The sequence below is a fragment of the Anas acuta genome, chromosome 2, assembly GCF_963932015.1.
Source record: "Anas acuta chromosome 2, bAnaAcu1.1, whole genome shotgun sequence".
Classification (NCBI taxonomy): domain Eukaryota; kingdom Metazoa; phylum Chordata; class Aves; order Anseriformes; family Anatidae; genus Anas; species Anas acuta.
The window spans coordinates 130,762,673-130,784,687 of NC_088980.1; the positions used below are offsets into that span (position 1 = coordinate 130,762,673).

Genomic DNA, 22,015 nt, shown 5'->3' on the forward strand with positions numbered 1-22,015 from the left:
TGGAACTGTAAAGAGAAGACAAGTAAAGGCCAGGTGGTAAGACAGTTCAAAACATCAAGGAACACAGTAAGCATATTAGCCTGGAATGAGAAGGTGTGTACACAAATATTTCCCTGAAGTTATGGGACTTAGCTAAAGCTAATAACAAAATGCCTTTGTTGACTTCAGATTTACACTGCATAGGGCTTTACCGAGTGGATGTAATTTCATTGAATCATGACAGATAGCTTTAGCCTGGAAACTGAGCTTATTTATGTAGTCAAGCTTGTTCATCTTCATATACTACATTACATATATGTGTATTTCAACGTTGCCTGTATCAATAATAGCCAGAAGTCAGTAGATGCAGGCAGTCTTTTTGTACTGCACTAATATGTCATGACGTTGATACACTAATATGTCATGATGTTGATACGTACATTAATTATCTCATTAGAAATTACTAGTAAAGGATCATTTCTGTAATACAATGAAGAGCTTCCCCCAACCTGACCTTACTGAAGGACCAAATATTAGCTTAACTTCCATAATTTCATTTAACTTTCACAGAATAACTGGCATGAATCAGAATGTTGCAGGATTCTTCTGGATCTTGCTCAGCACTGAACAGAGACATGGATGTCATTCACATATATATATATGTATATATATTTGCAGGTAGATTTTCAGGGAGTTGAAAATCCACTATGAAAAGTAAAAGGTGGATTTACAACATGGTCATTGTATGCACTTCTGCTGAAACCATTCTGGAGGTTGGTGCATGCTTTTCATGGCTACTCCTTCAGTCAGAATGCTGACAGAATTTAGCAAATGACTATAAAAAAGAAAAAAAAGCTTTGCTATGGAAAGGCCTGGACCACTTTTCCATCCGTACTGACATTTGTAGTGCTTCCACAATAATAATCATAATCATCACAAAAATGTGTTTTCAGGAAACACCATATACCATAGATAAACAGGATGCATTCCTGCCTGTGTTCAGGGTCAACAACCACACTGTGACAAAAAAGCTTTCAAAGCAGGATTCAAATGGGACTGAAGCAATGTGTAGGCTTTGCATTGTCCTTTGCCCAAGAACAAGTACTGTAAATGGTGTGCAGGTACCTGAGTGAAAAGTTCACATTTATGGAAACTATTGATGCAACTCCTGTTTGCATTTACTGGTATGATTCTAAAGTACCACAATATCTACAAATGTTTGTTTACTGTACTCAGGTATGATCTAACTCTAAGAAACAGAAGGGAGATGAATTGCAATGGGTTTTTATTAGTGTCTAAAAACTTCCACAATGTGTGGGGATTGCTTAAACAAAGGAACAAATGCACACAGTAATTGTTGACAATGGTATCAGTAACGACAGAAACTGGGGACAAGATGAGATCTTTTCTACTCAAAATGTTAATGTCAGAATCGTGAGTAATCAAAAGGCTACATTAATTAGATAATCTGTTCTCTGTATTTGTATTGCTTGAAATGTATTTATAATGCTTCTATCACCACAGGATTTGTGAACATTTGCTTTAGGAACTGCTCCTACACATTCTGTATGTGCAAGTAGGCCTTACTGGTATGCGTCATTCCATGGATTTACAGAACTGTGGCAGAGGGGCAGGTTTATGCAGCATCCTGTAGATTTATGTGAGATGTTTGAGCTAGCGCAGGTGCTGTGCTGATGTATATTTATGTATATTATGTCCTTTTGCTGTTGCTAATACACCTCGCTTCTTGTCACCACTAAGCAGCTTCATCAGTATCATCTTGACTATTCTGTTTCCAGCACCCAGCTTCTTCACTCAGGGCTACCCTACGGCTTTCTTTGAGGCACTGCCATGAAACCTTACTCACAGAGGAGTCTGATGCAGGCAAGAGATGGAGGAAAAAGAAGCTGGAATCCACGAACCCAAGTCAATGCCAGGCTCTCAGTGGCAGCTTCCTGGCATGGGTGCAAGCCTGCAAGTACTAACTGTGCTGAATGACCAAAGAAATTTGATATGTGACCTTCTATTTGTGGATGGGTGTTTGTGTGCTCAGCACGTACCACATACCTACTGGTAGAAATAATGTGACAAAGATTAATATAATTAAAATCCTAGTCCCTTGGTGGTGCGGGTAATTTCCATCTCCCTGGTAAGAACCCTGTGCCAGTCTCTGAGGAAGCCAACCATCCCAAACATCACGTCGTGCTTAATCCTGTACTTGTTCTTTATCTGGTGCTCCCTTTGACGTCAGTAGAAACTTGACATATAAGAGTGCAGAGGAATCTGGCTGAATTGATTTTTTTTTTTGTACCAAGATTAAATGGAAGGAAGCCTTCTGAAATGTACAGAAATCTTATCCCTTCCTACAGCATAAATGGATATTTTCTGTTTCATTCTTCAGGGATTCTTACCTGTATGGGTTTGTGAGTGTGTTTATGAGAGATTGCTAATACACTTGGACAGCATAGTGAGCAGATTTAGAATGTGACTGCCAGAAAAGGGTCTGTAATGAGTAAACAAGGCTTTCCATATAATTTCTAACATGCATTTCTATTTTCTACATCACATACACCACAGCATCTTCCAAATAACTTCTGCATATACAGTTTTGCCTTCACATTTCCATTTTGCAGTTACTAAATCATCTTGAATAGACAAATGCAAATGCTAGAGGACACACACTGTGTTAATCACTAATAAGATTTAAATATTTTCTGCTTATACTCGAAGAGGTCTGAGAAATGCCTTTTGATTTTTATATGGAATTTCCCATCTGGTAGCTTTTGCTATTAGCAACAGTAACCACATTGTATGAGTAGACTTTTTTTTTTCTTTCCCCCCCTTAACAAATAAAAACAAATGACGCGCATCTTACAATGCCAAATGTAAATGATGGAGGCATTCTGGGGGTGTTACTCGGGATGTACAATGACCTAACTGACAACAGGATTCGGATCCCACGGCTGAATCACAGCACAATACAAATAAAAACATATTTCGCTAAACTTCCTTAATGAGAAAAGGGAATAAAGTAAGATTTCCAATGTCACTCCCGTATAAACAAATAGAAATTCTCAAAGGAGGAGGACACCGAAAATCATCGCCAGCAGCCCTACTCGTGTACGAGTTGCTTCACCTCGCTGCGGTGCAGGAATGAGACTGGCCACAGGACGAGACGTAGCCGGCTGTAAGGGGCTGATCCTTCCAGCGCCCCGACAAAACAGGGCAGCGTTGCGCAATATCAAACCATTTAAAATATGCATTGCTCAATCTTCTCACACGTCCACCCGTGGGAGCGGTGCCTGAACCCCTCTCACACCGAGCCGGTGTTTCCTAAATGCTCCTCAGGAACTGAGCACAGGCGCAGCTCCACCTGCCTTCCCCGAGCACCACCACAAGAACGCACTCTCCCAAGTAAGGACCAACACCTCCCCCTTTCCTCCCGCACGCCACCACCGCTCCAAACCCCGGCCCCGAGGAGGCGACGAGCCGGGCAGGGCCGCCACACGGCCGCGTGTCCCCGTGTCCCCCCCCAGCGGCCGCCGCCGCCCGCGCCGCCCTTCCCTCAGCCCCCGGCAGGGAGCAGCAGGGGGCCGCGGGCCGGGCACGGCGAGGCACGGGGGAGGCACGGCGAGGCGCACGGGGCCACGCTCCGGCTCCCGGTGCCGCTCCCGGTGCCCTGGACCCCTCGCAAGGGCAGCGGCCAGGCACGGGCGGGCTCCCCGCAGGTGCGGGCGCCATGCGGGGCTCAGCCGCCCCGCGCTGCCTCAAGCCGAGCCGGGGCGCTCCCGGCCGAGCCGGGCCGTACCGGGCCGGGCCCGGCGCGGCTCCGCGGGCGCGGATTATAAGGGGCCCGCTCTCTCCGCCCCCGAGCCCGGTCTCCCCCCGCCCCCGCCCGCGCTCCCCACCCCTTCCTCCGGCCGCGGAGAAGGGCATGGAGTTGGCGGGAGCCTATAAAAGCCCCTGAGAGCCCCGCCGCCCGCACGGCGCTGCGGCAGCCAGGGCGCACCGAGCCGGCGGGGGGGGCACCATGTCCCACCACTGGGGATACGGCAGCCACGACGGTGAGTGAGCCGCGGCCGTCCCGCTGGGCTGGCACCTGCCTCCCCGAGCGGCAGCGAGCGCTTTTTAGTTGTTTTTCTCCTTCCTTTTTTAATTTTTTCTCTTTTAACCTTGAGATGCCACCTGCGCTCGGGCAGCGAGCCAGGCGCGCCCCGCGGTTCGCATGGAGCATCCTCAGGGCTCCCAGCACCGTGCCCGTGCTTGGGTACCTAGGGGGGCTCTGCAAGGCGCCCCGGGATGACCCCGGCATCCCCCCTCCGAGGCTCGGGGGCTGTCAGGTCCCCGCCTCGGTCCCCAGGTGGGATTTCCCCGCAGCTCCTTTGCGAGCACCCCCCGGATAGTGCGTTGTTAAAGCGCCGAGGTTTGTCCAGGTGCGGGTGTCCCCTGCATCCCCTGAGCTTCGTGGCCGTGCCCACCGAGCCGCTTTGTGCTGTCCCGCAGGACCCGCTCACTGGCACGAGCACTTCCCCATCGCCAATGGAGAGCGCCAGTCGCCCATCGCTATCAGCAGCAAGTCCGCCAGGTACGACGCCTCTCTGAAGCCTCTCAGCTTCAGTTATGATGCCGGCACTGCCAAAAGCATCGTCAACAACGGGCACTCCTTCAACGTGGAGTTTGATGACTCTTCCGACAAGTCAGGTGAGACCTTGTCCTTGTGTGTGTGCAGGGGTAGGGGTGGGAGAAACATCCACTAACACTGCTACTAACGCGAAAACTAAAATACCTGCTCAGGCCACAAGGGTTTTTTTTCAAAGACAAAAAGGTACCAAGGTCAGGATTCAACCCTTAAGGATTCAGCATCCCGCACTGGAAGAAAACTGAACTCCTGTTAGAAGAAAACTAAGTCTGTCTGGGTGATTTTTAGCTGCCCAGCTCTAAACTCCTGAGAAGTGAATTGCTTTCTTTTTGTTTAAGTGAGAAATATTTGGATAAAAGCATGGATGTGCAGAGCTAAAAAAAATAAAAAATAAAAATTATTTGGCAATAACAGATTTAGGCATAGTTTGTCATAAGCTACCAACCAAATGGTTAAAAAGGCAAAATACATCATAGGAAGAAACTGGCCATAGAATAACAGAGGATTGCAGTTAACAACTTGAAGTAGAAATAGTTTGGAAATAGTTTCGTTGGTTATCAAAATATTATTTCACATTTCTGAAGCCAATATGCTCCCAGGTTAGTACAGAAACAGAAGAATGATTAGAAAATACCTCTTTGTTCTTATGTAACTCAAACAAGCATTATCCCTGGCATTTCTTGACTCTGGGCTTTCTAGATAAGGTTAATATGTGTATGACACATTCTTACAAAGTTTACTAGGAGGCAGTCCTTCCACAGTGTCTTATAGTTCTGTAGGGTGAATAAAATTAAGCATGGAATCCTGAAAACCTTTTGGCAACATTGCTGAAAGGAATGGCCGTATTGATGGACAAATGAAATCTAAGGCACAGTTGCAACAAGGGTTTTGCAGGGTGTCCATCCATAGTTGTAGTTTTTCAGCTGGCTGAACTTGCAGAAATGGTCACGCTGCTACAGTGAATGTGCCTCTATTTTTAATTTAGACAGCAAAAACAATCCCATTGTAGTCACTGCCTTCTCTAGACACTGCCCGATTTAACTTGCTTGAGCAAATGCCCTATTTTGCTAAACACTTTCTTGGCAATGTCAGTTAGGGAATGGTGCTGAAAACAAATTAAGCATGCCTACAAATTTTTTTTTTTTTTTTTCCGGATAATGTAATACAAGGGTATAACACATTCAGCGCGGCACTGAGAATTTGACTTTGTATGTTATGATCTTTATACTGAACAGTGTTAGCTGGTCAACAGTGCTTCACAGTTGTATAGATATACATTGGTCTCTACATAAATTTTTCAGAACATCCACATTAATATCTGTATGTTTAATAAAAGCAAAAAAAAAAGTTCTGAATTAGTGTTTATTTTTTCTGAAGCACTGAAGAACTGTAGTTAAAGCACGTGTTTTTGCAGTGTTAGGAGGAATAAGGTAAATGATTCAAAGTAGAAAAAATTGATTCTGATTTCACGAGATCCATGCAAGTCTGCTCTCAAAGTCTTCCTACTCTCACTGAGCCCAAAGGAAGCAGGTTCAGGTCCTCATAGTATAACAAAACTATTACCTGGTCACTTTGTGCATGCATAGGTTTGGAATGACGGTGAAAATTAGCTTATATCTGGCAACTTCAGAGGAGAAAAAATGTCAGAAACTTGTATTAAAGAAATGTCTGTAGGAAGAATGCTCTTTATGAGAAGTCAGTGCTGAACCAGAACATCTGTGACAGGGATCCTCTGACAGATAGGCAGTGACACAGCTTTCAGAGTGGGAGGATAGGAGATGCATGTAGAAATATTCTCAGTAGATCTATTAGTGAATCAGAAACTGAGTGTTTAAAAAGAAAAACAACATTAAACATATCTATCTGAATCCAGGTAAGGGTGGATCCTTCAATATCACACTTCCTATTGACAATTATAGCGCATAAAATCTAACTGGCAGCACAGTTATTGACTTCATTTGTATGCAGTTAACTAGGTAACCTACTTTCTTTACAGAAAATAAAGCTGTCTTTGACTTGACTGTGCCTGATTCACTCCAATTTCTGAATTTTGAGACTAACAGTACAATGATCTCTCAAATTCTTGGTTAGACATTCAACAACAGTCATGATGAGAAATTACATGAAATTATATGATGTTATATCTTACAGGAAGCAATGGGACCAAATCCTGTAAATACTCCCGATAGGCTATAGTGCTTGCTTCCATGAGCTGTCCCGTATGCTGTAAGGAATTATCTGTGGTAGTAGGCGTAAAATGAAGTAATAAGATCATTGTTTGTGTATAATGTTCAACACATGAGTAATAGCACGCAAAGAAGTAGATCCATTCATTAAGAATATTCAGGCACATAACCAATGACACAAAAGTAAAATGAACAGCAGTTCTGTGTATTTGATGTCTTTTTGAAGACTTTTCTTCCAGGGTATGCAAAATTAGTTCTTGTTATAAGAAGTACAGGTAGTAATAGTATAGTAACATAGGCAAGACAGCTAAAATGTGTTTGGATAAAACTCCCTGAAAATAGTTGTTACTGATTTCTTTGACTTAGAAAATACTTACTTTGAATACTGTTGATCACAAGTTAAAGTCAAGGAGATACCAGAATATTCAAGACTTCTGTATAGAATATCCCCCTCCCCCCCCCCCCCCCCCCCCCCAAAAAAAAAAAAAGCTTGTATATATATTACATATATTACATACATGTACACACAAGTATGTATAGCCTGTAGCTTCTGTTTGTATCAATGAGAAATAGGAAGTTTAAAAGGTAAAAAAACAAACAAACAACTTTTTTATGCAAAATATTATGTGTAATTTATGCAACTAATGTATCTTCATGGAAGATGTGTTCCTCTCTGCCCTTTTAGAAGATCTTTACTAATTTTACTAATAAGTGGAGCTCTATAGATGTACCTCTTGATGCAGTTTAAAGTTAACTATCCTTATGACCTATAAAACTTTCCTTTACAAAGATATTTGAAAAATAAAATGATGTTAAAATTGTGATAGCTTTAGAACCTGACTTTGTTCTACTTTCTTGTTAATTTTCTTAAATACCCTTAGATGTTACTAAGCATGCTTTAAAAAAATCCCTATTCCTAAGCAATTACACACCAACCTTCTATTTCAGTTCTTATAGTACAGCCTTTGAATTTCATGGCTTATGTGACAGCTGTTATATTCCAGAATACAGTTCTAAAGCCTAAGTCAGTTCCTGAAGTGTGTTCCCTTCATATTTCACAGCTGCTAGTTGATAGAAATGGTGTATGGAACATAAACTGACAAATCAGTATTGCTGTTTTTAAACTTTTTTATTTACTGAACTTCCATGATTTTCTCTTAGTTAAAATAATGTCTTCTATTGTGTTTCTGTGCAGTGTTTTGGAATGGTTTTGGGGCTTGTATGTAGAAAAGAATGAACTTCTGCCTTTGGTTGTTACTTAGTTTCTCTTCTCCTTCTGCTCTTGCAGTTGCTTTCTTAATTCTCATGTCTTGTAATAAGTGTGAAAATTAAAGTATTTGCAGGCATTTTGATTAAAACTTCTATAATTTTAATTAAGAGCAAAAATTCTATATGTTGCTAGGAATAAAAGTACAAATTTAGGCCTGTCCACTCTTGTATTCTGGGACTTGGCCATTGGCTTATATGTCAAGCAAATGGTGCTGATAACCACTGAACTATAATATTGCAACTTATTTTAAAAGCTTGATAGCAAAGGAGAGATCTGTCTCATTCAGGGTACCTACTTAATGATACTAACTACTTTATATGGTAGTCTGTATCACTTTACTCACCGTAAAAGATAGAAACAAACGGCAACTTCTCAGAGCTGTAAAACCACAGGAAGTGACTTTGTTCAAGAAAGCCTCAAGAGCATAAAAGCATTTGTGTAACGTACATATAACTTGTTCTCAGTAAGTTCTGTGGAAAACTTCTCACAATTCACCTAAAACCTGACATACAAGTGGGAAATGCTCACAGCAATAAGCTCGGTATTCTGTATCTTCTGATCTTGTGTTTGATCTTATGAAAGGAAGAAGTCAATCAAAAGTTATTCTGTAATAAAAATATTAAAATACCATATCTTAGTTGTAGAACCTGTCAGAAGTTCATTGCAACTATGGATTAAGCCTCTGAAGACATTACTAAATGCAGTAGTCATTTTCACATGTGGACAGCACTTACTTGTTTCCTTTTCCTTGCTGCTGAGCTAGATATGGATAATACTGAAATCCATGACAGAGTCCCAAGTAAATGTAACACTTTTACAGAAATTCAGTCCTGGTGGAACTTCACAATTATGAAGAGACCTAGGGAAGTGAAACACTAATGACCTTGGTAGGTCACCCGTAGACGGACTCTCAGTGGTTGTAATCGATTACCCAATTCTTCCTATAATGGGCAATATTAATGAGGACACTTCAGCTGTCATGAATTTTGACTCACTGTAGGCAGATTAATCCATTTTGTTGTATTTGAGTTCAACAGTCAGTACAGTGGCACAGCTTGGTTGGCAGTGAGGTGCATTGAAAGTTGTGCCTCTGGTACTCTCTTCCTACACTTCCACCACAGCAGGTAGACTGAGCAAAAAACACTCAGGTCTGCTTCCTTTAAGGCAGAACTCTTAATCAAAGTCACTGCCACTGGTCTATTTTTAGGCTTCCCAGCTCTGAAGATGTAACATTATCCACACCAGAATATATTGCACATTATTGGTATACGGCCACAGGTTGAAACTCCACAATAAAATGTGGGCTAAGCAATGTCCTAACCCATCTGAATCATAAATCAGGGAACTGATTACTTATAGCTCTAGGGGACTGTTTTCAGACAGCTGCTTATGTGTCGTAAGTATTTTTGTGCATTGCTTGACAAGGAAGTCAGAGGTCCCAGAAGGTGTGTTATCATTAAGGCATTCTCTGTTCAACTGCTGTTGCTAGAAGCTGCAAAGCCTAAGCAAGCAGGTGACTTGAGTATAGCTCTGGCACTTCAGGGAACTGAAAAGGAAGATGAGAGGGCTTGAGGTCAGCCCTGCTGGATTCAGGACTTCATTTCTTTACAGAGCTCAAAAGTGCCCTTCTTGACTTATACCATTTAAAAAAAAAAAAAAAGCTTTAGAGCAGGAATTTGACATGGCTTGTGCATATAGGTATCCTGGCAACTTCCTTCACTTCTTCCAAATGACTCCTCTAAAGGTGTTTCTGTGCAATACCAGGAGAAAACAGTTAACTTAGAAGCTGAGTAATGGGGGACTGCTGAGTGCATAGAGGCCGTGCTCTCCCCTTCCTTGAGTTCACCCATCCTTTGTTACACCCCAAAGTAGTGCGAGCACTGTGTCAATACAAAACTTCCAAAACTGTAAGCAACCTCTGAGAGTGTTACAGTCACTGCCATCAGAAATTAAGTCAATTGTTACTCTTAAGAGAATCTTAATGCGTCCAACTCAGTACTTTTGAAGTCATTGTTGGCTCATAAGGGGTGACAGGTGAGGACTGAATGCTGATCAAGGGTTCATTACAGCACCTTATGACTCACACAAAAATCTCCATTTATGAGATGATATCAGAAATAAATTCCACAGGTCCCTGGAAGCAGTGGATTTCGCTGTGGTTAACTGAAGTGAATACTGAATAGTACCCTTCCTATATTAGGAACAATAAATACATCATATTATGTGAACAGATTATTAACATACCATCTAATTTTTATGTCATGTTTGATATTCACAAGCTGCATCTGTAAATGCACAAATAGCAACTTGTCTTGCCACTACTCCTTAATTCACTATAAGTAGTAAGTGGACATTTACATTTATGTAGGTATGTATGCACAAACATTTGGGTGCACACAAACACATTTACACTTAAATGTGCCACAGACTTTCCCACGTATCTATCTCTTTGAATCATGCATGCAAGGGGCCTTTTTGAAAGACCTGAAGGGCTGAGGAGGAAAGACAAGAACATAATTGCCGTTGGATGCTTAAGCAGGTCAGAGTCTGTCTGGCTGCTACCCAGCCTGTATGAAGTAGTTCAGCTGGGGTGAATCGAAATCACTGAGCAGCTGCTGATACACACGTATGCAGACCTGCTACGTTTTGGCAGATGTGTCATTCTGGTCTATCTCTCTGGAACATCCTCTCTGCCTTATCAGACTAACCCTCTAGCAAGGTCAGAGCAGGGTTTTTCTTAGGCGATACCAATTACGTAGGTTTTCTCTGGGTGAAGCGTATTACAGATGTATCTGCAAGTATGATCCCTACAGTTATGTCCTGTCTTACTCTCCTGCTTGCCATGATATAGTGTCCTAGGAGGACTGTGTGAAAGAGATAACGTAAAGAAGGAAACATCTCACAAAATGTGATGTTCTACACTCCACGTTTCATAGAAGTGACAGCTCACCCCAACTGAACTCTCCAGTCTGTCAGATGGGGAAGCCCATCCTTGCATAAGAGCACAAGGCTAATCCCTGAGCATCCTCCTAAGAGCCTTTTTTGTGCCATTAATAGTGCATGGTGCTCAAGATTATTTTTTTCTCAAGTAGTGCTGCTTCGACTTTATCTCTGCAGGGTCTAGCATAGAGATTTTCTAGCACAGAGATGTCTGCATATACACAAATGCCTACAGAACGTTAACATTAATGTATGTGCTGTGCATTAATTTATATGAGCATATGCATACATGTGCACATCTACTGTAGGCTGGTAGAAAGTCATGGCTTTCTTTATACCAAAGCAGTGTGTTTATAAGTGGGTTGTCCTCAAAGGTAGATGTTGTAACTGTCCTGCTGCTATGTTCTTGTTTCGTGGTATCTCAGTTAGAGCTTAACTTCTTAAGTTAAGCTTAACTTAACACATCCACATCCATCATGCTTTAGTGGAAGAAATTTTATTGTCATTGATTTCCATGTGAAGAACATTTTCTCATTCTGTATTTTCTCCGAATGACAAACTTCAGGGTAGCATTTTTTCTTATTACACTAAACCATACAGTGGGAGGGAATTCATTCTGACTCATGAAACAATCTTGAGTTCAGCCATTTATATTACCTCTTTGACAAGTTTATTGCCTTAATGAGATTTATGAGTCTCCTGTTCTGTTACATCCCTATACAGGGAGGTAACTACAGCAACAGTAATTCCACAGTATTCCTGCAAAACTTAACACGTGGCTGCTGCCACTTCCTGGAGGGGAAAAAAAAAGAGAGAGAAGCTGTTCACAGTATATTTTTACAAAGTCATCCTGTTCTACATGGAAAAGGTAACTACCCTGTGTCTCACCTTTAAGCACAACAGAGAAATTGTGTGGCCTTAGTAAACAGCTGCCCCAGGTGCAACACAATGCCCCCTTGATTTCTGTGCATTTCCAATATCCTATAATCACGTAATGGAGACAGACGTAGTTCATCTTTATCCAAGAAACCCCACAGACACTAATAGCACAGTTCATGTGGTTGTTTAACTTCCCAAATTAGCTCTGCTAATACTTATTTTCACCTAATTTAGATAATGTTATGAGATAATTTAATAAGAATGCAATATAATTGCTGGATGTTACTAGTATAATTTCTTCAGTAAATGGTAGAAGGTTGAAATCGTAGTTACTATTTCTTAATCTAAGCAAACTGGATCCAAATTTATGTCACTGCACCATTTCAAATAACTGTCAAATAGAAGAAAAGCTGCATTTTCAAGCTGTTACCTCTTATATTGCTATTATGTCTGTGGAAACCAGGTTACTGATGTAGATTTTGTTGAGAATGATGAAGCTTTAAGAAAAGAATGTGCTTTCCAGGTCAGCTGGTGCTGTCTTCACTCTGCATCTGAAGCTATGCTGTATAACAAAAGAGAGCATAGCTGCATGTGTATTTCCAGGATGGTTTTGAGTAGTACTGATTTCAAAAGGAAAAAGCTAATGCTCAGGGGCTCAACTGTGGAACAAGCTTTTCCCATCCTACGAAAAAGGAGATGGAAAGGTTATACATTTGTCTTCAGTGGGGCCTGAATCAATGTTAATGTCACATGAGATAGGGATAGGAAAGTTCCCAGATGCTGCTCAGGTTCTTGAGGTTTTGCTTTCCAAAAGCTGGTAACATTTATTCATGGTTAAAAACACTTGCACTAGAAAAAAATGAAGTTCCAACATTTCTGCTTCACATTTTAAGTTTAAATTTTGCTTCCTTGGAAAGGCTGGAGAATATTAAGGAAAAATAATAACTGTTTAATGGAGGATAGAACAAGAAGAGCTGTTGTGTAATTAAGCCTGATGAATTTGTATTCATTCCCACTAATCTAATTATTACTTTCTTTGAATGCTCTACTGTGAGTCAAAATAAGCTAGTGCTGGATTTGAGAACCACAGAATGAGAAAAGTAAGCAAAAACCACAACGAGATTTTTTTGCATCTTTTGAGTTTTATGGAACTATAGCAAACTTTATGTAGAAATAACACTGCAAATGGATTTAAGACAATTGCATGGTTCTGCTCTTCAGCATGCTTTCCATTGATTAATAATGGCAGATTAACCTGTGCTGCACTAGTGCTTTCTGAGGTTCAGGAATGGTGAAACCTCAGTCCATTTGTATCTGCAACAAGCCACAAGTCCATTAGCCAAAGGAACTGAAACTGAAACCCCATGGCATTGTCTTTTAATGAAACATGATATTGTGTGGATTAAATGATTTTGCATCTGTAAAGACATAACAACTGATTGCTTCATTTCAAAGTGGAACTAACACACATTCACAGTAGCTGTTCTGAAAAAAACAACAAAAAACAACAACAACAAAAAAAAACTATTAAAACCCAACATCTGTTCTGATTTGTAGTACTGTGTCTGAATCAGTTATGCTTTGTGGCAATTAGCACATGCAGAAACACAGAAGTAGAATAAAATATGTGCCTATTCAATTACTTCAAGTAGCCATTCCTCTTCGTATCATGTAGCTTGGTGGTAGGTAGGGTAACTCTTGGTCTGCTGGCTGTTCAGCATTGGCTACAGTATCTGAAATTACAAGGACTGCATCGGAACATATATTCACATTTTTCAAACAGAAATGCATGTTGGCAGACTTCTAAATGTATTTGCCAAAGACGGAGCCCCAGGCAAATGCTAAATTTGTCCACTGAAACAAATTTTGCATGTGTAATGCACACAAGTGGAAACTAATGTGTTTCATACATCTTACGTTTAATTTTCCTGTATTCCAGATTTTTAGTCAAATCCTTCTCACCACTTTGAGCTCCCCCATTGCCAAGTAGCCACGGGTATGTTTGTCCATGCTTGCGTATAATCAGAATTATTCAAACCTGAACAGACAGTGACCTTTCCCTATCTGCATTTGATGTATATTTTCACACATGCACGTGTGATACTTACATGTCTAGACTAATTGCAAACTGAGAGGCAAGCATCTTTACTCCACAGAACCATTTTGTTTGTGGCACGTAAACAGAACACACTTAAATGTAATAACCGATGTCAACACTCTTCTGTCACTCTGTTATTTATATATTTATTTTCTATATTGAAAGAGAAATTGATCTCTTAAGATATATAGCATTTCAAATGATGTTTTAAAAATATTTTTGATTTTTAAAATATTAATTCCTCAAAGATTTAATCGTGAATTTGAGACTTAGAAAAAAACACAAACCAGTGTGAGATCTTGCTCTAATAACTTAGATAAATAGCTCTATTGAACAGAACTATTTACTATTGTTTTGTGCTCTGCGTTGCACTGGAGGAGACATTGTCTGTGCCTTGAGCATTTGGCAGTAGTGAGGCTCGATCCTGCATATCATAATGGTGGTTGGTCACAGTTTAAGTAAAGGTTAAAACTAACAAGCAGAATAAGGGTGCCCAGGGGAACTTGCTCCTGTATAATGGAATGTGTGGCTGGGCACTCCACTTACCTCAGTCACGTAGCAAGAATAATGACAAATCATGGAGAGCATACGCTAATGCCTTATTTCCAAACCCTATTTTAAAAAATTGGCCTCTGCAGGTGTTGCCATTCTCAGCACCATTTTTTAAACTCACTCTCAAGGAGTAAAAGATGGGATGGACGAGAGATTTCAAAGTCACATCTCTGCAATTCCTTGCGCTGTGCCCAGTGCTTTACCTTGCTGTATCCCACAGCTAACAGGTGTGAGGGTTTAATTTGGAGCCAAAAGCTTTTTATTCAATCCAATTCACCACAGGATTTGCAGGATTTGCCTAAATGGATAAAGAGTCCAAAATAAAGGGACCAAGGACATTAGTAAGTAAAAGATGATTTGGTCTTCATCTGTGCTTTCATAAAATAAATCTACGTAGGGCATTTACAATGGCTAGTCTTTGGACCTTTGCTTGGATTTTTTCTTTGGTGACAGAAAAGTTACATCCTTAGCTCTTCCCCCGTCACCTGTAATACTAGCATGCCTATTAAATTGCTGATGAAACTCACTATAAAGTCACTTCTGTTTTTACATGTTTATTACTGATTTTGGCTTTTTGCAGCAATGTGCCATTGAAGATGATCTGGAGTAGCATGGCAGCATGCAGATCAATAAACTGTAATTTACTTGGAAGATTTGAGATGGATTTTCCTCTTTGAAGTAAGACCTGACAGCAAAGGTTATGGGAGATGCTAACAGAGTCCCTTTGCTTTGCAGTGCTGCAAGGGGGAGCGCTGGATGGAGTCTACAGGCTGGTGCAGTTTCACATTCACTGGGGTTCCTGCGAGGGCCAAGGGTCTGAGCACACTGTGGATGGTGTGAAATATGATGCAGAGGTAGGACATGCTTTGCCTTTCCAGTCTTTTGTGTGTAATGAGCATGGTGGTAGCAGCAGCTCTGCAAACCTTCAAAGGGCAAGAAACTGTGGGAGTTACCATAAAAGATTTTGGTACAGTTCTGCTTGCTCCAGGAACTGAACATAACTGTGATTTGCATTGATAGATAGAGGAAATGGTTCTACAACTTTATCAGCTTTGCTGCTTTTTGATAAGAGTTGGTTTATTCTTATCCAAAAAAATCTCACCATTGCCTCACATCTGTTCACAGTACCATAACTACTTGCTCAACTTCAGTTGCAGTTATGGGGAGACAGACAGATGTACTTCAATTAGAAATAATGTTGAAATAAAAAAGAAAAGAACATCCTGGCTAACATGACCTTGAGATTCTTTTAATACTCTTTTCAAAGACTTTCCATGACAGGGCAGGATGATATTTAAAAAAAAAAATCAAGAGTGGAGGTCAGATCTGTAATTAATGTCTATTCTGTCCTGACACTGGACAATCATGTCTTTGATAAGAAGTCCAGAATACATAGCTACATTGAAAGTACTATATCAAAATCCTGCAGGCTGCATGCAGGAAAAACTAATTCTGAAGATAACAGGAATTTTACCAGACTAAAAGCAGAAAGATACAGCCCAGAGTTTGCATTTAAAACTCATCTGGGAATAAAAGTCAGAAGCAAAGTAAAATGTATGACAGAAATCTCTTTGCATAAATGAAACTTCAAAGTTAATGAATGATTCAACAAATTCTTAACTGTACACAAAAGTTTTAAATCTCAGCAGTAAAACACCATCTGCTCTTAATGTTTAATAAATTACTTCCCTGCATGCTCATTTGTAAAGTATTATGGATGGAATCTAATTTTCATAGTGCTTCTTGTTTTCTTGCTCCTAGCTTCATATTGTTCACTGGAATGTAAAATACGGAAAATTTGCTGAAGCTGTGAAACATCCGGATGGTTTGGCTGTAGTGGGCATCTTCATGAAGGTTAGTTAGACTTTTTTTTTCCTATTATTTGGATTAGTCCAGTATGTTCACTGGTCCAGGTGGACCCAAGAGCCTAAAATACAGAGTAAGGCAGCATTATGCTATGCCATGTAAGCCCAGAACAGATTAGATGGTACTCCAAATTCTTGGTTTTCTGTACATATGAAAATTGTACACCTGCAGTGGAGTATGACTGCCATCCATAGCTGTGGCAACCCTCCAGCAGCATGCTAGCCTCCATCATGACAGTGACACTGCCATAACCCTGTCAGAGAAAGATGATATGCATAAATGACTCAGTAATATATGTATGAATCTGCGGTATGACCAGCTTAAATAGCATCTATTTTCTTTTCACTGCTATTGTTAAACATCCAGAGCATTTTTACTCAGCTGAATTGTCTTCATAGCTGATTGAAGAAGGTGATTGTGACCCAGCAGTGTGCACTCTGTCCTGGCTTCACTCTTCTATTACGAGGGTGACTTATGTGAAAAAAGAACAGCTCAAGTCCAAAAATAGACCACATACTGTAAAAGAAAATAACTTATTCTGTCCAGTGTCCTTGGCTGACCCATTTGTGCTGCCTGTCAACTGGAATGATTTTACAGAGACAGTTCCAGTCACTTTTGCTATAATACTCTGTTATGTAATGAAATGGTGCTATGAAAATGTGCTACAAAATGTTTCCTTGAGAATTCTAACAGATAACTAAAAGTGTCATGAGACTGCATGGTTATTTTTTTTCATATGGTTTCTATTACAGGTAGGGAACGCCAAACCCGAAATACAGAAAGTTGTTGATGCTCTGAACTCCATTCAAACCAAGGTAATATATGCTGTCTTGGACACCACTAGTCACAATTGTATGATCCTCACAATTGTATGATCCAGAAAGTGGACTTCTGGATCAGTTTGCTTCTTCCCAGTGGATCAGTTCACTTTTTTCCAGTCCACTGCATATATGGGAGTAAAATAAACCTTCATGCCATCAGCATGGATGCTCCTGTAATCCTAAATGCAAAAGGGATTCAAACTAAGTTATGATAAAGGACAGATAATACTACAGATAATAATAATAATAATACAGATAATAATAGAAACCATGATCATTTTTTTATTTCCATGAATCCATTTTCTGTCTTTTCATCAGTATTTAAACCTATAGGGTAGGATTCACCTTCCAGATGCAAATTTTGATCAGGATAAAACTCTCAGGAAAAAAAAGCCTTTCTGTATTTTAATTACTATGAAGCACATATGTGATCTTAATGAGCAAGTAATGAGTAACTAAAGGTATTTATTGAGTAAATAGGTACCTTCATAATGGGTTAAGACCTTTGCCAATGAGATATGTGGACAGGAAAGGCAGAACGAGACTACACTGAAATCTTAGTTATCAGACTCCCTTTGACGTAAATGGATGTTGCCATTTACTTTAGTGGACACTCCAACAGGTTTCCCAGTTTCTGTTTTTCCAGTAGCATCAGTGTTCATGGTATCTGAAATCTCATTGTTACTTCAAGCAGGGACAGATCATATCTCTAAAGGAAAAGGCCATTAAGTTCAACATTTGAGATACTGAACTGTCTTGATAGTTTTAAAAAATGAGAAAGATAGTGCTCAAAGTATAGACTCCTGGTACATAATTCCAAGTGTACTGTAAGAAGCACTCAACACTGTATGCTAAACTCCATTTCTCCCTTCCTCCAAACATGTAGCTTCTGTAGAAGACTTTACAATGACAAGTTTGGTGGGAGTATGTTGTCTCTCCCTTGACAATAGCCTGCCTACTTTCCTTATTGTAGGGCAAGCAAGCTTCTTTCACAAACTTTGACCCTACTGGACTACTTCCTGCATGTCGAGACTATTGGACATACCCTGGCTCCCTGACCACTCCACCACTGCTTGAATGTGTGATCTGGCATGTTCTGAAGGAGCCCATCACTGTCAGCCCTGAGCAGGTAGGTCTCCAGGGGACTGTGCCAATAGGTGTGTACTGACTGGTATCATATCGATTGCTTTGGTTCAGCTGTCCAAGTGATCTTTGAAATGGCAGTTTATGCTACTGCAGAGCTATGCAGGCTAGTAGCTAGTATCACATGTCAAAAATATATATCTGAGCTGGTTATGCTCTTCTGGCAAGCTCTACGATGTGTGGAATTAGAGGAAGATGTAAAATGTAAGGTTGTCCTCCATTTGGACACAGTCCAGGCAAAATGTGAGGGGTTTTAAAAATTTAATCAGGTTGGAGCTGTCATGTGGTAAAAAAAAAAAAAAATCTAGGAAAAGCGTAGGATGCATGAGAGGACTGGTTACACATGCAGAGTAAGTCTAGCATGTGTTGTGAGCATCAGCAAGTTTGCTTCACACACAGTTACCTATTTTATTGTACTTGCCCTGAAAATACTGGGTTTACCAAGCATCTGAAGAGCATTTCTTCTGCATTTGCAGTCACACACTGTAGATCTGTAGTTAGTCTGTAGATCTTTGAGATCTTCCAGCAATTCCAGGATACACAAAACTGATTTTAAAAGGACTATTCATCACAGAACAGACTGGGAAATCCCACGCAGAATTGTGACAATCCTAACAAAACTGCCTTGTTTGGAAGAGAGAAAACTTGCAGATTCCAAAGCCTGCTGTCTGAAAAAATCCCATTTTCTGTTGTGCAGCTTGAAGAGGATAGAACCTTCCTAGTGGGAAAGAGCTTATGCAGATTAAATCACTCCTGGCCCTAGCTTTCTGCACCATCCATTAATGAAATTACATAGAGGCAAGATTCTATCCTCGGGTTTGCATCTGTGTGCTTGGAAGATATAAATAGAATCTGGAGCCTATAAATATAAGCTAGCCCCGAAGGGCTTTAGTTTACCCTTCAAACTTTTAAATCCCTTTTATGAATGGCACCCATGCTAAAACTATACACATAATTCGAGGAGTTTTATTTAGCTGACGTGAAAAAACTGCAACTGATCTGTTGGGATATAACATGATAAAAGATAGAATACACAACAAGGAAGAACTATTGGAAATAGTAATTGTAGCAATGGTTACTATTAATAAACTGCAACTTTTAAGTTAACACTGTTTGATTATTTTAAACTATTGATATTGATGATCCAAGGCTTGCAAATATGGTTTTATTATAGGGCAGGAGCACATACACCAAAATAAAGTTGTTTTTCCTACTACACCTACTTCCACCACCTACAAGTGGTAAACGACACCACTTGTTTCTCCCACACAGACCCCTCCATATTACAATCGACATTTCAAAGATGAATTTGAGATCAAAACAGTGCGTGTGGCAGCTTGCCTTTTCATTACAAAACTGATCAAAACAAGAAACCATAAAGCAAAGTACACAAGTGTACACATGAGTCCATTATCATTTGCTGCAGTGATGGTTCCTGGTAGATGCTGAGTTCTGAACTTCATTCCTGTTAGGTCCTGAAAGTAAAGGCCTCCTGGGCTGGTCACTGCCTGGGGTCTGCTCAATAAAGGAAAGCCTGATTTGGAGTCTGACTCATACAAAATCTCTCCTACATGTTTCTGTCAGCAGTTCCAGTTGGCTTGTGAGATTACATTTGGGGCAGGTTCTTATTTTGACAGTCTTTTAAGTAGTTTTGGATATGGTTGCTTAGACATCAAGGTGCTTTTATTACGTTGCACTATGCAAACACCAATTTCAGTTTAGCACAAGCACCTTACTCTAAGACATTGCAGTTTGCTCCTGTTGATGTGGAATAGTTTCCCTTCTCACAGTATTTGAAAATCAAGATATCTTGAATGAATTTGGTTGTTCTAATTTGTACCTAAGGATAAGGATAAGGTTTTTTTTGTTTGTTTTTAAATATCAAGCAGACAAAGCAATTCAACTTTCAAAAGAGCTGAAACAGTACAACTTTCAAAGGGCTATGAAATGGTTTCAATTCAGATGTAGACCAAGGACAAACAGCTCTTTGTGCACAGAGTTCTGAAAACATGTGCCCTAGGTCTTTGTTTTATGCACCACCTTAGTTCTTTTTAGGATATTCTGTTGACAGGAGAGCCTGTGTCAGGCAGGAAATAGTGTGGATGACATGCAAAGATGTCAACTCTAGACCATTATGGATAATGAAACTTTGAATTGGACCTCTGGCTCAGGCCCATGGTGTATAGTTCAGGTAGTCCTGTTGAAAGTATGCATTTGAGAATGTTTGTGCCTTTTTCCACAGATGTGCAAACTCCGTGGCCTTTGCTTCAATGCTGAGAATGAGCCCGTGTGCCACATGGTGGACAACTGGCGCCCATGTCAGCCCTTGAAGAGCAGAGAAGTCAGAGCTTCCTTCCAGTAACTTCAGCGCTCAGTGTGTTAGGAATTGCTGTGTTTGTGAGGAACCTTTTTTGCTAAGCACAAATCAAACCTTTGCCATGTGTGCCCTGGCAACATCTTGTCTCCCAGGTCCATTCTTTCTTTCTCTCTGCATCTAAAATGCCAGCTAATGAAATGTGAAGGGTTCTTGGCCAAACAGGAATAGGTTCTTTATGTGTGGGGCTGTGGGAAGCCTGGGGGTGGACTGTGTGCATTTTGATGAGTTACTGTGACTGAAAACTTTGATATTACAATACATTGGCTTTTTTGGAGAGCATATGGTGATAGAAAAATAAGCCATTCTAAGAAACCTCATCCACAGGTGTGGTAGTACACATAACTAATGATAACTTGAAGCTTTGTCAAAAGCACAGGAATACAGAACATAGGTATGTTTTAGGAAAAAAAAGTATATTGAGGAAGAAAAGTAAAATGAATATTGAGAACTAGATTTAGATTTTAAGCAACTGACATGTAAATATTTTTAAGACCGTTTTACATTTTTACCCATGCTATCAACAACATTATGTCTTAATGGTAGTATGTTGAATTTTTTAATTAAAAATGTCCTAAATTAAGTATTATCTTTAAAAATTGTTATTACCATAGAATACAAAGTATCTTTTCATGAAATAATATATGCTCTAATTTAAAGAGGGAAATAATAATGTATTTTAGATAACTTCTCTAATAAATCTATACTTATATTTTTGCTTCCAATCTGTTATTTTAATTCAGAGAAGGAGTTACTAATCTGTTCACACCATTGCATATTAAACATAATTAATAAACATATAGTATATCAAGAATGAGTTTCAATGATACTGGATGTTAGGACATTTTCTCTAAGTAGCTGTCTGGTAGACAGCAGAAGGAAGTAGTAGTTTTGAGCCACCACTACAAATTTTCATTGAAGTTGACCACATAGTAAAAGATCCTCTCACAAGAATTATGAGCAAAATCATACTGCAGAACGGGCTTCTCCCTAACTGGTTGCATAAATGTTGCTGCCCTTATGTGACAGCAACAAAACAAAGAGTCATATATTTATGCAGAACATCAACACAATACTTTTCTCTAACAAAACCAAATTGTTTCAAGACTGCATCCCCAGAGTTTGCTTTTTAGCCTCACAGTACTGTATGTGAATGATTTCAACAGAAGAATTTTCAACAGGAAAACTGCTGAGTAAGACAATAGCTTCCAATAACTTCCATTGATGTATCAGCTGAGTTCTTTTGATGTCATGAACATGTATGCAAT

General features: G+C 40.0%; 1 protein-coding gene across 2 annotated transcripts; it reads left to right on the forward strand.

Moving 5' to 3' along the window:
• The first annotated feature begins 3,883 nt into the window (after positions 1–3,883).
• On the forward strand, positions 3,884–21,459 carry LOC137851254 (carbonic anhydrase 2). Of its 2 annotated transcripts, XM_068672208.1 has the most exons (7): positions 3,884–4,043; positions 4,483–4,680; positions 15,279–15,397; positions 16,305–16,397; positions 17,162–17,224; positions 18,204–18,359; positions 20,616–21,459. In XM_068672208.1, exons 1-7 carry the CDS (start codon positions 4,010–4,012, stop codon positions 20,733–20,735), a joined length of 783 nt encoding a protein of 260 aa, XP_068528309.1. In that variant the 5' UTR covers positions 3,884–4,009; the 3' UTR covers positions 20,736–21,459. The 2 variants fall into 2 exon arrangements, with proteins under 2 accessions (XP_068528309.1, XP_068528310.1); XM_068672209.1 differs by lacking the exons at positions 3,884–4,043; positions 4,483–4,680 and adding an exon at positions 11,800–12,993.
• The last annotated feature ends 556 nt before the right edge of the window (positions 21,460–22,015 follow it).

Coding starts and splice junctions, on each gene's coding strand:
- LOC137851254 (XM_068672208.1), top strand. CDS start 4,010: ATGTCCCACCACTGGGGATACGGCAGCCACGACG. Junction 15,398..16,304: donor GTGTGAAATATGATGCAGAG/GTAGGACATGCT, acceptor TCTTGCTCCTAG/CTTCATATTGTTCACTGGAA. Junction 16,398..17,161: donor TAGTGGGCATCTTCATGAAG/GTTAGTTAGACT, acceptor TTTCTATTACAG/GTAGGGAACGCCAAACCCGA.